Source organism: Rhodamnia argentea, chromosome 6 (genome assembly GCF_020921035.1).
Source record: "Rhodamnia argentea isolate NSW1041297 chromosome 6, ASM2092103v1, whole genome shotgun sequence".
In the NCBI taxonomy this organism is placed as follows: Eukaryota; Viridiplantae; Streptophyta; class Magnoliopsida; order Myrtales; family Myrtaceae; genus Rhodamnia; species Rhodamnia argentea.
In genome coordinates, this window is record NC_063155.1 from 25687974 (window position 1) to 25701187 (window position 13214).

General features: G+C 40.5%; 2 protein-coding genes across 3 annotated transcripts; one reads left to right on the top strand and one right to left on the bottom strand.

Moving 5' to 3' along the window:
- Positions 1-3451: 3451 nt before the first annotated feature.
- LOC115756747 (protein PTST homolog 2, chloroplastic) lies at positions 3452-10351 on the top strand. 2 transcript variants are annotated; one of them, XM_048279945.1, is made up of 8 exons: positions 3452-4320; positions 6020-6164; positions 6511-6652; positions 6744-6979; positions 7887-8032; positions 8115-8262; positions 9569-9637; positions 9735-10351. In XM_048279945.1, exons 1-8 carry the CDS (start codon positions 3683-3685, stop codon positions 9828-9830), a joined length of 1620 nt encoding a protein of 539 aa, XP_048135902.1. In that variant the 5' UTR covers positions 3452-3682; the 3' UTR covers positions 9831-10351. The 2 variants fall into 2 exon arrangements, with proteins under 2 accessions (XP_048135902.1, XP_030552507.1); XM_030696647.2 differs by having other exon boundaries at positions 3453-4320; positions 6460-6652.
- LOC115756767 (ultraviolet-B receptor UVR8) lies at positions 10335-12960 on the bottom strand. Its single transcript, XM_030696675.2, has 8 exons — positions 12570-12960; positions 12319-12474; positions 11759-11917; positions 11422-11589; positions 11153-11284; positions 10967-11053; positions 10663-10758; positions 10335-10571 (listed from the first exon to the last, which is right to left on the bottom strand). Exons 1-8 carry the CDS (start codon positions 12796-12798, stop codon positions 10369-10371), a joined length of 1230 nt encoding a protein of 409 aa, XP_030552535.1. The 5' UTR covers positions 12799-12960; the 3' UTR covers positions 10335-10368.
- Positions 12961-13214: the final 254 nt, after the last annotated feature.

The following is a 13214-nucleotide window of genomic DNA, read 5'->3' on the forward strand; positions in this document are numbered from 1 at the left end:
ATGGTTAGCTCTCCGGACACGCAAGTCCAAGATCTCAACACGTCTTTTCGACACGTACGGGGCCAATTTTAAACATTTTCAACAAATTAGGGGTCAAATGTAAATCTATCATAAACATTGTCATATATCAGACCACCTCAAAATTAATATATTCAGCCAGCCCCACAAAACCTAATCGTGAATCCCTAACAGAAGAAGAAAAACTTCACCGCCGATATTTTTATACATACATGATAATTTATCATGGACACTTAATATACAATGTGTCTCGATGTGTGAGAATTCTTTATTTTTTTGGGAAATGATGTGTCGGCCGTTGTGTTGTTTTGTACCGGTGTTAGTTAAATAGAGGGCTGAAATATAGATTTTAGACCCATTTTGCCACTTCTAACTATCGGTACTCGACCTTTTTGTCCGATGTGCAATGTCATCACTTTAATATTAATCAATGCTACGACATTGCGCATTAGACAAAATTTTGTGAATTTTTTATTTTTTTTTTCATGCCCCGATAAATATACGACGTGTCCAAACTTTATAGGGCTCTCAAACGTGATCAGATGTCTATAACGCCGGTTATAATTCAGCGCATCACTTTGCAAACCGGCTTCGCAATAACTAGCCGTGGCCTCTCTAGCATTGTTTTATTTTTTTTTCTTTTCATAAGTGGGTATTTATATAACTAGTGTTAACCTTGCAGCTTGCTTTGTTATATTGATGAGCGTTATCTATTCGTTTTGGATTATGAAAATTCCAATGAACCGATCCTTACCGGTTGAATGTGAGACACGGGGCCAATTTATACCTGGTGCCTCGCCCCACGAAAGGCAAACATGAATTCGTGGGCCGTCTTGGTTTGGGACAGACAAAACAGCAAAACTATAAGCTTTGCCCTCGACTCTCCGGCCCAGTTCGATTGGGCTTTTTCAAGCATTGGGCCCCTGATAAGCAAACCGGCCCATGATCTTTAGGATCGCGCGTCTATCAAAGCAAGTATACGCAGTGTATAATACATTGCTTGTTTTTTTGCATGTTTAATAAAAGGAAGGAAAAAAATTCAAAATGAGGGCATCGAGTGCTCTTATTTTCTCAAATTAGGCCCTGAAGTAGATTTTATTTCAAAGAAATGCTTCAAGTTCCCCCATTATTTCGAATAAGGGTATAAATAAGAGTATTTTCGTCATTTTACACTTTCTGAATTTTTTTCTTCTTTTCCCTTCATTTTCAATGATGGCCAACCACTAGCGAGGGCTAAACAAGGGTGGTTGGCCCCTCACCGACCGCAATAGAGAAAAACAAGATTTAGAAAAATCAAAAGAAATAAATAAATATATAACGAAAATGCCATTGATCAAGCTCTTCTTTGAAATAATGATGGCACTTTCGGGTCTCATTTGTAATAAGATCTACTTTATGCATTTATTTAAAAAAAATTGATGACAGTTGATGCCTTTATTTGACAATTTTTCGTAAAAGGAATGGAGAAAAATATCCTTCACATCTTTCATTTGCATAGAAAGAATAGCAATATTGGGAAAAAGTACACTAGAAGTGCAATAACTTTTGTATTGCGTTGACTTGAGTACCATAACTTTCAAAACGTTTACTTAAGTGCCATAACTTTCAAAAATCGTTCACTTGAGTGCCATGTTAACGTGGACGCCGTAAAAGCTAACATAACATGCCGAAAAAGTTGCTTTAGCACTCAAGTGAACAATTTTGCTCCGATGTGGCACTCAAGTGAACGACTTTTGAAAGTTATGGTACTTAAGTGAACGTTTTGAAAGTTATGACATTCAAGTGAATGCCGTACACAAAATATGACACTTATGGTGTACTCATCCTACAATATTGGAACGAAGAACTTTAGACAGGGCAACGCAATAACAATTAGATCTTTCATTTTTTGCTCCATTATTGGATTATAATATTACTATTATATATCTCTTTTAAAGTGATTATTTGTTCGTTTGTCCATCGCACGAGATAAAATAAATGCACTTTTTTGTGTGCGTTGGAGGGCACTTATGATGCGAGCAATTGTGCAAATTTTGTAATTAATATATTAATCTTTGTCGAGCTATGATAATTAAGGTTTTAAAAATATGATAAGTACACTGAAAGTCCTAAAATTTATCATAAATGTGTAAATAAGTGCTAAAACTTTCAAAAAATTCAATAAAATTATAGAAGTTGTCATGAAAATGCATCCGAGTCCTAATTTTTTTTTTAAATGCAATGAAGTCCTAAAAATTTGAAAAATTGCAATCGATAAACTAACTTGATTGGACCAAATAAAAGTACTTGATTAGACCAATATGAAAAAATTTAAAACTTACTTACACTTTTTGAAATTTTTAGGATTCAAACGCATCTTCGTGATAAGTTTTAGAACTTAATTGTACGTTTTGAAAGTTTTTGGACTCAATTATGCTTTTGTGGTAAGTTTTAGCACTTTCAATGCAATTTTTGCTTTAAAAATCGGAAGTTGATAATTAATTATATTTAGTAAGTTTTTCGGTTTCAGGGGTAGTCGCTCCCAATCCGAACAGAGAACATAAAGGCTTCGATCTCTTAAATTAATTTTAGTCAATTAGGGCACATATAATAACACTTCGCCTTCAGAAATCAACTTATGGTCAGAAGTTGATTTTTCTACTTCTACTTATAAGCAGAAATTGATTTTTCTACTTCTGCTCTAGAAGTTGATTTATAATTATAGAAATTCGTTTGGTAACGGTCGAAAATTTCTACTTTTAAAACATTATTGACAGAAAATTTTCTATGGAGAATTATTATCGGTCGCCAAAGAATTTTCACTTTATTTTTAAACTTTTTAAATTTCTTTAAAAAATTTATTATTACAAAAATATCATTTACTTTTTAAAAATAAAAATTTTATTATTTATTTTTTACTCCCGTAATCGGAAACGGCGACTCGGCGGCGGTGGCGAGCGAAAGGTGGTAGTCCGTGGTGGGCGGCGATGGGCGATAGTTGGCAATCACGGTCGGCGTCGCGCGGCAATCATGGGCGGCGGCGGGTGACGGTTGTTGCAAGTGGTTATGGGCGGTGGGCGGTGGTGGTTGGCGGTTGTCGGCAGCGGCGGTGGGTGTCGGTGGTCGGCGATGGGAGGCAATGGAAGTCGGTGGAGGCGGGCCTTATCGAAAAGAGCGTGAGACGTAATGAAAAGAATATGAGGCAGTAAGTACCTTGTGAGTTTTTTTTTTTTTTTTTTAAGAAGTACTTATTGAGCTGAGAAACTATTTTTTTGAACTTTTCAAATTTGGAGAAAAATAGCTTTAAAATTGTAAATTTATTTCAAAAGTAAAAATTTTTAGAAGTTACGTTACTAAATGGATTTTTATTTCAAAAATACTTGTGAAGCAAAAATTTACTTTTCAGAAGTGTTAGCATGGACACGTTGGTTAATCGATAGTTAATCATTCATATTTCCTGCTCTGGGACGCCGACGCGCGTCCCGCTGTGCCTTAATTAACCGTCACGCTTTTCCGTAGCATTGTTCGTTGCTTGCCCCGCTCGCTCTCTCGTCTTGTTTGTAGTACAGCCGGTGCCTTCTTCCCATCTCCCTTTGCTTCTCGCGCGCGCTTTTCTTGTTGCTACCGTTTCAGCTCTCCGTTTTGTTCAGCTCGTGCACCAATTGTTCGGCGAAATGCCTGAACCATGCTCTCCTCCAATCTGGCTTCCACCCACCTCGTCATCCTACGTCATTTCTTCCTAGACACCGGTGCTCGTGCTTATCCGCCTCCCCTCCTCTTGGTCTTCGACCCAAGAACCAGAAGGAGAGCTCGGGCGGAGGTCTTGACGTTGAATCTCGTCTCGCCTTTGAAGAGCGGTTCGTCGCTGGGGATACCCGATATCGGTAGGAGGAACCGTCGTACTGTTTGTGGAGTTTCTGGGTTTGTGAGGAGGTGCAAGAGGAACGAGGAAAGGGAAGGGGATTGGGATTTGGAGGGTGAGATTTTTGAATTCATGAGGGATTCTGGGAACCCCGACTTATTTCCCACCAAGAAACAGCTGATTAATGCGGGGAGGATGGACTTGGTCGAAGCTATTCTGAGGCAAGGTGGATGGCTTTCGTTGGGCTGGGATTTGGATGTCGAGGACGAAAGTATGGTTCTGGATGACTCTGACTTTCGGGATGTTGGGTCTGTGAAATCGGACGATTTTGACTACGGGGTACTTCAAGAAAGGATTAATATGAATCAAGAGAGCTTGACTTCGGAGGCCAATGACAGCACGGGGTTTTCTCCATTTTCTTCTAATTTCTCCGGTTCAGTTTCTTCGACTTGTGGATCAACGTGAGATTCTTTCGTGATTTCTACAGCTAACATTTCTTTTTTCATTATACATCTCGCGTGCTCTGTAACCCTTGCAAACTTTGAGAGGATTGTAGATTGACATTGAGTGCTATTTCTATATCTAGAGCACACAATAAAAACGGACATTAAGCCAGGGAAAGTGTTCATATTGCGGCGAGAGGCTTCAGATTAGAATTTTAATATGCAGGTCTGAAGTTGTGTCAATTTTATTCTTGCATTATGCTGAAGTGTTTTCATTACAGTCTCCTTTGTTAGCGGAAAACCCACTGTTCCTCTGCCACCTGCTTCTAGTCCAAGTTGCAATCGGTGACATCTATCACTTTCCAAGTTCCTAGTTTTGAAAATTCATAGAGACATTGATATTTGCTTTTGCTTATCAGCCAATATAATGTGGTATTATGAGCATGAACAGTTGCCTGTTTAGCTTTTGTGCAGTGAGTGAGCATTTGTGAGCATCACAATTGTGACAATGAATAGAGATGTGTTTGTACTTCCTGAAAAAAATTTCCCCAAAAGATAGTGGATAGGCTAGATTATAAGTGGTATGGGAAAGGAAGTGTCTTGAATTGAATTATTTTCAAAGCAGAAAAAAACGTCTCACACGAATTACCGGAGCATGGATATAATTCTAGATAACTCTGTAGAGATATGAACTAATAGTTATGTTTCTCTATGTTCAAATCATGGAGATAGCATCTCTACAAAAGCAGGGGTAACGTTGCTTATGTTCGACCCTCCCCTAACCCCACAATGTAGGAGTGTCTTGGAAGGTCCAAAAGTGACAGAAGAGGGGGTAGTTGGAACTTTGGTGAGTGACAGAAACCATCGTCCTTTGATCTTTCTTCAAGACTTGAATGAGGGGTGGTTTAGGTGATGAAATTTGGGAAACACAGGAGCACTACCATTACTGATAATCATAGCTTCTTTCAACAAATGGATGATGAGGAACGCCATCCTTACACTAAAGGAAAAATGAACTACTGCATTAATTTATGAATCAACTAGGATGTGGGTCAAAACCCAAACATGTGGTCCAAATATGATTGTCTGCATGGAAGTTTGGGGGGCTGATTTACCAGTCCTGTGAGCCACTGAGCCAATGTCATGGGATTAGAAGGTGTTTGGTAGTCTATCCAACAGCTGCATGACCATCCCAAGCCAATCAGACTAGCCTGAGGGTCATTCTCTACGCCTCAAATGATTCACGGGGACCAAAGATGCTGTTAATAATGTTCAATTCACACAGCCACGGTTTATCCAACAGAATTTGGTTCAAGTACAGACATGTATGAGACTGTAGAAGAGATTCTGTTCAGGTGTTGTTAGCATCTGTTGTGCTCGTAGGTGAATCTTCGAAATTTCCAGATGAGTACAGCAGTACTTTTTTGCCCCTTTTTGTACTTGTAGCATTAGAAATGATGTGGTGTCATGTAGGGCTATATATTTTGTTGGAGCGGAATGGTTTGCTAATTTCATTAGATTAGCTGGTGGATTTTCTTTCTTCGAGCTGGTTTCTTTCAATCTTTTTATTCTCTTCCACTGTTTTTCTTCCCGCACAGAATATGGGTTTTGATCTTCTCAACCATCTCAAATGTACCTTTCAACATGTTGGCTATTTTTCTCGAGCTTGGATAGCTGGACAAACAATTAATATGATCAGCACTATCTGTTACTGCAGGGGATGTTTATCCGAGGATAACTCTGGTATAGAAGGCATACTGAGTCGGTTGGAGAAAGAGAGAGATATGACATTCGGTGTTGGATTGAGAGGGAAGGGAAGTAATGTTAGAGATGATTGGCTTGGCAGAACTCAAGCTGAAGAAGTATGTCAAGTTTGGTTGTAGATTCATTAAATTGACATTTTCGTTTCCAGCTATGTAGTGAGAAATTGTTTTGGGTATGACATGATTTCCTTCTTCCACGTCTTCTTTTGATGCATTGATGCACAATTAAATATGCTATTAAAATTGCCTGCTAGAATGTCTTCGTGATTGTATAATGTCATAACTTTGAACTGCTCTGAATTTCAATATGTGAGGCTCTTCATGTCCAAGGGCATGCTTTTATGTATGCATAAGATTCTAAAATTTCTTGTTTATGCGTGTTATCTTGTAAAAGACAGTTGCTAGATGTGAAAGTAGCAGTGAATCTACCTCATTAAACTCCAAGGATATGATCAATGAGACAAGGAGAAATTTCAGTCAACAGAGGAGTCCCTTGGATGTTAATATTTCAACAAACTCACTTCAGCCAGATACATGGAGAACATGGAGTTCTCAAAGGGTCGGATGTGTAAATCCAGATTTTGAAGGTGTGCTACCTACTATTTTGAGGTGGGAATTTGGCAGTTTCTTGCCTTTTAACTTAAGTTAATGTTGTGATCTATTTGGTGCAATCTGCAGCTGCTGATATAGATGTCACAGCATATGGAGTCAATAAAGACAAGAAGTTCGAAAAAAGTGATATTCTTAAATTGAGGGAGATAGATGGTGATCTTTTGGGCAGACAGAAAGATTCTAACTTTTCTGCTGGAGAAGGTAATCACAATTTCATAAAGGATCGGCTTCAGCACCTAGAGTTGGAGCTTTCATCTGTACTTAGTTCCTTGCGATCTAAATCAACCATGGATGAGCAGGAGGTGGGTAATTGCAACACAGTGCTATTTTTGTACATGAGCTTTTCCGTGCTCATTTGCACATAAGTTCTCACAACTCCATAGATATTGTTTCTAGAATCCTGTACTTATGAAGAGATTAATGATTAAATGACAGGTTTACACACTCAGCTATCTTTAATGAAATGCTTGTTTTATCTGTCATGCACGTGCACATGGTGCACTGATCTAGCTTGTTGTTGCATGGTACTAACGGGTACATCAATAGATACTTCGCTGAAATAGTCTCAAGCTAGGTGTATTCTATGGCTCTAACATTCTTATGTGAGCTGCTGACATTCGTCTATATAGCAATAGGAACCAGCTTCTTTGTTTTCATATGATTCTAAGATTGTAGACAGTTTCACTTGATCTGTAGTGTAAAGGTGCATGTAGTTGACATGCACAATGGGTTCAGTTCACACTACTTGGGCTTATTGTATGGCTGCTTCTTGCGACACGGAAAAAGAGAATCTCTCTCTCTCTCTCTCTCGCTCGCTCTCTTCAATGGGAAAAATGATGGAGGCAATGACTTGAAAGAAATCGGTTCATGAGAAGTTGCCTTCGTAGTGATATGGGGATTTTTGTCATGTTCAGTGCAGTCAACATCAGCTTTTCTTATGTTCAAATGGCAGAATCAGTAGTTATGAAATATTCTGCATTAGTATTAGTCATTTTGCTATGGTACTTATGAAGGCTCAAGTGCAGTCAGTGAGAGCCAACCTAATTTCTCCAAGTGCATGGACTAAATTTTCACCTCAACGACTTATGTTTCCTAGCTTGAGCGAAATTAATGGTGCCTTGATTTTATGAGGAAGCATCTCCAGAGCAAGTCGACCTATCTTTCCGGATCTCCATTTCATTTTTTTCGTGCGTTGTTTGTCTTTTGCAGAATCTCGAGAGCATCTCTGATGACCTGCATAAACTTTCTGATGCTTGGGAGTTTCAAGAAAATGAGATCATGAATGCCAAAGACAAATTGCGTTCTATGCGTGCAAAGTTAGCTGTTCTTGAAGGAAAGATGTCTCTGGCGATAATGTGAGTTATATATCTCTCCAGCTGACAAAATTTTCCTTTTTTGTGATCCTAGTCAGTAACCTTTTCAATTCCTGTTACTCAGAGATGCTCACAAGATTGCAGAAGAGAAACAGAGGAGGATTGATGATGCTCGTAACGCTCTACGACTTCTTCGAACAGCTTGCATAGTCTGGCCAAATTTAGCCACAGAGGTGCTCTTAGCTGGGTCATTTGATGGTTGGGCCACCCAGGTTAGTCCTCATCGTTGTAATCTACATATTCATTCACGGCAACCTTTGGAGTAGTTGTGAAATTCTGTCATGAACCTTTTGCTTGCACCATAATTTGCTTTCGACAGTTTAGCTAGTGGAGTTATCGAAATGAACAATTTTTCATGAAGATACGTACGAAAGTTATTGAATCGGAGTAGGCAGACATCATCTATGAGCTAATTATTCAATGTATATGCAAATTTTATGTCATGTTTAAGAATATTTTTCTGACGCATTTCCAGAGAAGTGAAACATTTTTCTTAGGATAATGACTCGATCGACTAAACCGCCAGACGCTTATGTTTCCTGGAAGAATTGCCTCGTAAACATTTAAAAGTATCAGGAAGGACACTTGAGCATTTATTACGTCATGTGACTTTTTTTTAATTAGTTCAGAGATCAAGACAATCATTCCGAGCCATCTCAGAATTTATGATGCTTAATTGGACAGCCTGGGTGTTTTATTATAACTGTCAAACTTTGCATATAAATTGTCAAAAACGAGACTTTACAGGGCAGATTGCAAAACGAGGGAAATTTTGTATTTTGCAACTATCACTTCACTTTAAATGCGACATTTCCATTTAGTGTTCAAAGTTAGTATGGACTGATATTCAAATGGTTGCGGATGTGATAGGCAGTCAAATTAGATTCTGCCTGCAATAACATGTGTAATGCCGGTGGAACTCTTGTTGTGGTTTATATATGAGTTTTATGTTTCAGTTTCCTTGTGGAAGTTTGGTTCTCTGGCCATGAAAATGCCTTGTGGCTTTTTACCTTTTGCACCCAGATTGGATCATATCGAGCGAATTATGCACATGAATCAATCTTTGATACTCATAATTTTCAAGTTTATTTAACTGTTGTTTTATCCATGCCAAGTAGGAGTGCGGAGCATTTTTGTAGAATGCTATTATCTGTGCGGTCAACGCATGTCTGGTCCATCTTGTCCCCAAAAATCACAGAGTCAACCTTCTGTTCGAAGCATCATTGATTCTCAAGCCTTTTGGCTGCTCAACAGATGACCTGATCATGTTTCTTCTCGTCTTTGTGAAAGCTTCATTTTTTCATAACATGGGATCTAAACATTCGACTCGACTAATCCTCACCGATGCACATATTATCCCATCCATGTGCACTGGTTAAAAGAGAGGGGGTCAATATCTGCTAAACATGAGTTGAGAAGTTCTTCAGACTATATGCTTTTAGATTTATGTTCTGTGGTTCATAAGTACAGGTAGCTTTGTCTAAATGATGCTCAGTAGAGTAATGTGCTTCATTGCAGAGACAGATGGAGAAGTCAAGCACCGGAGTTTTCTCTGTTTGCCTCCAATTGTATCCTGGAAGATATGAGGTAGGTCTCTTCCTAATTGAGTCTGAGACAGTCTAAAATTACAAGCCGTCGCTGTATGCGGACAAGCTTCCCAACCTTCATGGTCTTTCTGATGCAGATAAAGTTCATAGTCGATGGAGTATGGAGGATCGATCCGTTGCGGCCAATCGTTCATAACAACGGATATGAGAATAACGTGCTCATTATCACATAGCTATCCAAAAGAGAGAGAGAGCTGACAAACATTTGCACGAGAAGATTGTTCATCTTTTGACCGATGGAGGATGATTACATAGAACTTTCTGCCCTTCTCTTTCACACAATTGTAAAGTTAAGCCGGGTTTTTGATATATATGTTTTAACCACATTGATTGCCATCTTATTCTAATGAAGGAATTTCTACCTGTTTCTCTTGGAAAAGAATGCTGATACTTTTCACTCTTGTACCTCGTTCAAATGTTACAGTCTCGGAATGGAAGTTGGTCGATGATTAATGAGCAAGTGTCAAAAAGTCGAGACGGCAATAAACGAGTCTGATGCTAACATCTACAAGTACAACTCGGTACGTGGCCAAGCCAGCGTAACTTGAGCAAGAAAGAAAAATGCCAAAAACCGAATCTGTTTCCCTTGTCTCATCAGTCAGAATTGCATTGTCTTTGTGGAGATTTCTCTCCACGTCCTGTACATTTGGAGGATGATTTCTATAATTTGGCAGACCGATGAAACGGGTGCCTTAATAGCCAAGAGATTGACTAATCATCTTGATGAAGACCACTCGATGTGCGACTCCTCATCACAAAGGTAAAGCCACTTCCACAGTAGATACTGCATTTTGCCCAATGACCTGAAAGTGTGTGACCTAGACTCACTTCTTGAGGTTCAATCCAATCGCAAGCACTTCCCAAGCCAAGCTGGCCATGCTCACCCCATCCCCATGTCATCACTACCAGATCCTCTGCATTTCAATCATTATGAAAGCAAGGTATTAGCATTTGGAAAATGTGAACATCTTTCTCTTGAGGAGGAAAACCTAACTGATGTCTTGCCTGTCACTAGAGCTGAGTGTTCAGCTCCCGCAGCAATCTGCATCACCTTTATCCCATCAAGACCAGGAACTCTCTCTAGAACCAATGTTGATACATCTGCCAAAGCAGAAGGCAATGTTAGTCTCCAAGATCATTGTTACCAACAAAATCCGACAAGGGGTGGTAGTGTCAACTCGGACAATTTTTCTTTTTGCGCCTTATGACTAGTAATTCATGAAGCAAAGTGTAGTTCATGTACTACTGTGTGATCATATAGGTCAAGGATTTGCACATTTCTCATGTAACTCATCTCAAAGTGCCCTACCGGGTGTATTATTGGCCAAGCCCAGCTTCTCTAGATTGCCCAGAACACCATGGCGGTTGCCTCCAAGAATAAAAGCTTCACCACCATCTGTTTGATTAATACGAAAATGAACTTCTCAATGATGAGCTGTCGACATATGCCATGAATAAATAGGCTGGAGTTTGATGCAAAGGTGTCTTGATGTACCCGTTAACACCAATGCGTGATTCCATCCAAGTGCGATCTGCTTGATCTGCAATGAAGAAGGCAACTCCACCGGAGAATGAGCATCAGAAAAGCCAGGGAACCCTCTTCCCCAAGTGTATACTCTTCCACCAGCTTGTAGGATAAACCAAACATGGGAAGAGAAAAAAGAAATACCAATCATCCCTCTTTCTATACATAATTACATACATAAAGGATGATGAAATTATGTGATCGAACAAATCGAGCAAGACACAGTGTGAAGTACTCACAGGATAATGCTGCGCTATGATCACCACTAGCGACTACACTAGCGATCTCAATGTTCTCCAGTCCTTGGATAGCCTGAGGTAGGCCGGTTGATCTTGTTCTATTACTGGTAGGACCAAGCTGACCACGTTTACACGACCCAAATCCATAAACTCCATTTTTGTGATCGCCTGCATTGATTGCATTTCATTCATAAGACAAACGAAAGAAAGCAGATCGGAACAATCATGGCTGACTAGCCAAGATATTTCTACTCGGAAGAACAAGCCTTCGTAGAGTAGCTGTCTCTTCCCAGCAAATGGAGTATCTTCTGTCCAAACGGATATTAATTCTTCCTACCTTTCAACAAGACAAGCGAATGACGCAAGCCGCAGGCTATCTGGTCAACGTGCTTAGACGAAAAGTATGAGACCTCGGCGGGAGAGGAACACGACTCGTGGTTTCCGTGACCAAGCTGACCAAACGAGCCATCTCCACAAGTGAACAGGCATCCGGCATCTATGCAGGGAAACAGAGCAAAAGATGAAATGCAAGAAAACCAAATCTTGAACCTGCAGAGGTTAGATAGGCAATCGAATCGCAGAACACACAGAATCCTCCTCACACTCGATGAATTGATTAATGAGACTAAATGAGCTCAGAAGCGAATGGGTGTTCTTCAACTATGCCAATTAGTCTTTGAAGAAAGAATTGGCGATCACTGATTAATTCCATCCGTTACTCTTTGACACCAGAGACCCGCTAAGCTTCTACTCGTCGAACTTGGACATGACAGACAGATCTCCCAGGCAAACAAAGTATTTAAACCGGTTCACAACTCCCGAATGAAATGCCGGAAAAAAGGGCAAAAGCTGATCACCTGAAAACGCCAAAAGCCGCTAATGAGAAAAGAAAGAAACCTGAGACGAAGCCAGAGTGGCTCCAACCAGCAGAAACACCAGTGATGAAGTAACCCTCCAAGGACGTCACGGCCTTCGGCGTCAAGCAATTGCTCGCGACCTCACCGTGCCCCAGCTGCCCGGAGATTCCCCTTCCCCAGCTGAACGCTCTCCCACCTGTAATCCCAGAAGGCGAATGCCTCAAAAGGGAAATCAGAAATGCGAAACGACGTCGAAGAGGGAGGTGAGTCGAGTCGAGTCGAGTGGGGTACCGGAGGACAAGGCGATGGCATGGGCGCCGCCGCAGGCGAGGAGTGAGATGGAGGAGGGGAGAGACAGAGAGAGGAGGCGAGGGAGGTGTTCGTCGCCGAGCCTGCCCGTCCCAAGCTGACCGTCCGTGCCTGCCCCCCAACTCCACACTTCCTCTTCTTCTCCTCCTCCTCCTGCTGCTGCTGAAGACGACGGTGATGATGCCTTCGTTGCTTCCTCCATCGTCATCATCTTCTTCTTCTTCTTCAATGGTTGGCGCGATTGTACAGAGCTTCAATTGCGACAGAGAGGCGCTACTGAGTGCTGGCCCATTCACGAGCAATAAAGACGTCCTCGCTTAAGATTCCTGGCCCAGACCCGACTAGAAGTGTCCATTATTTAATTCTTAACTAACTTTCTTTTATAGGTAAGACGTCCATAGACCTCTCTTGCATATTCTGTTTTCTCGACTTCTCTAGTCGATCTAATATGTTCTTCGACTGAAATCGGTACGATGAACAGTCGTGCGCTCTTACCAATTTGAACGGGATGGAGAGTACTAAGGAAATAAGTTCATGGGTCGATCATCTTACAATATAAGGAAACAGGGCATCTTTTCACTCGAACTTTTGATATCCACTTCGTCTTCTTTTCGTGTCCCGAACACT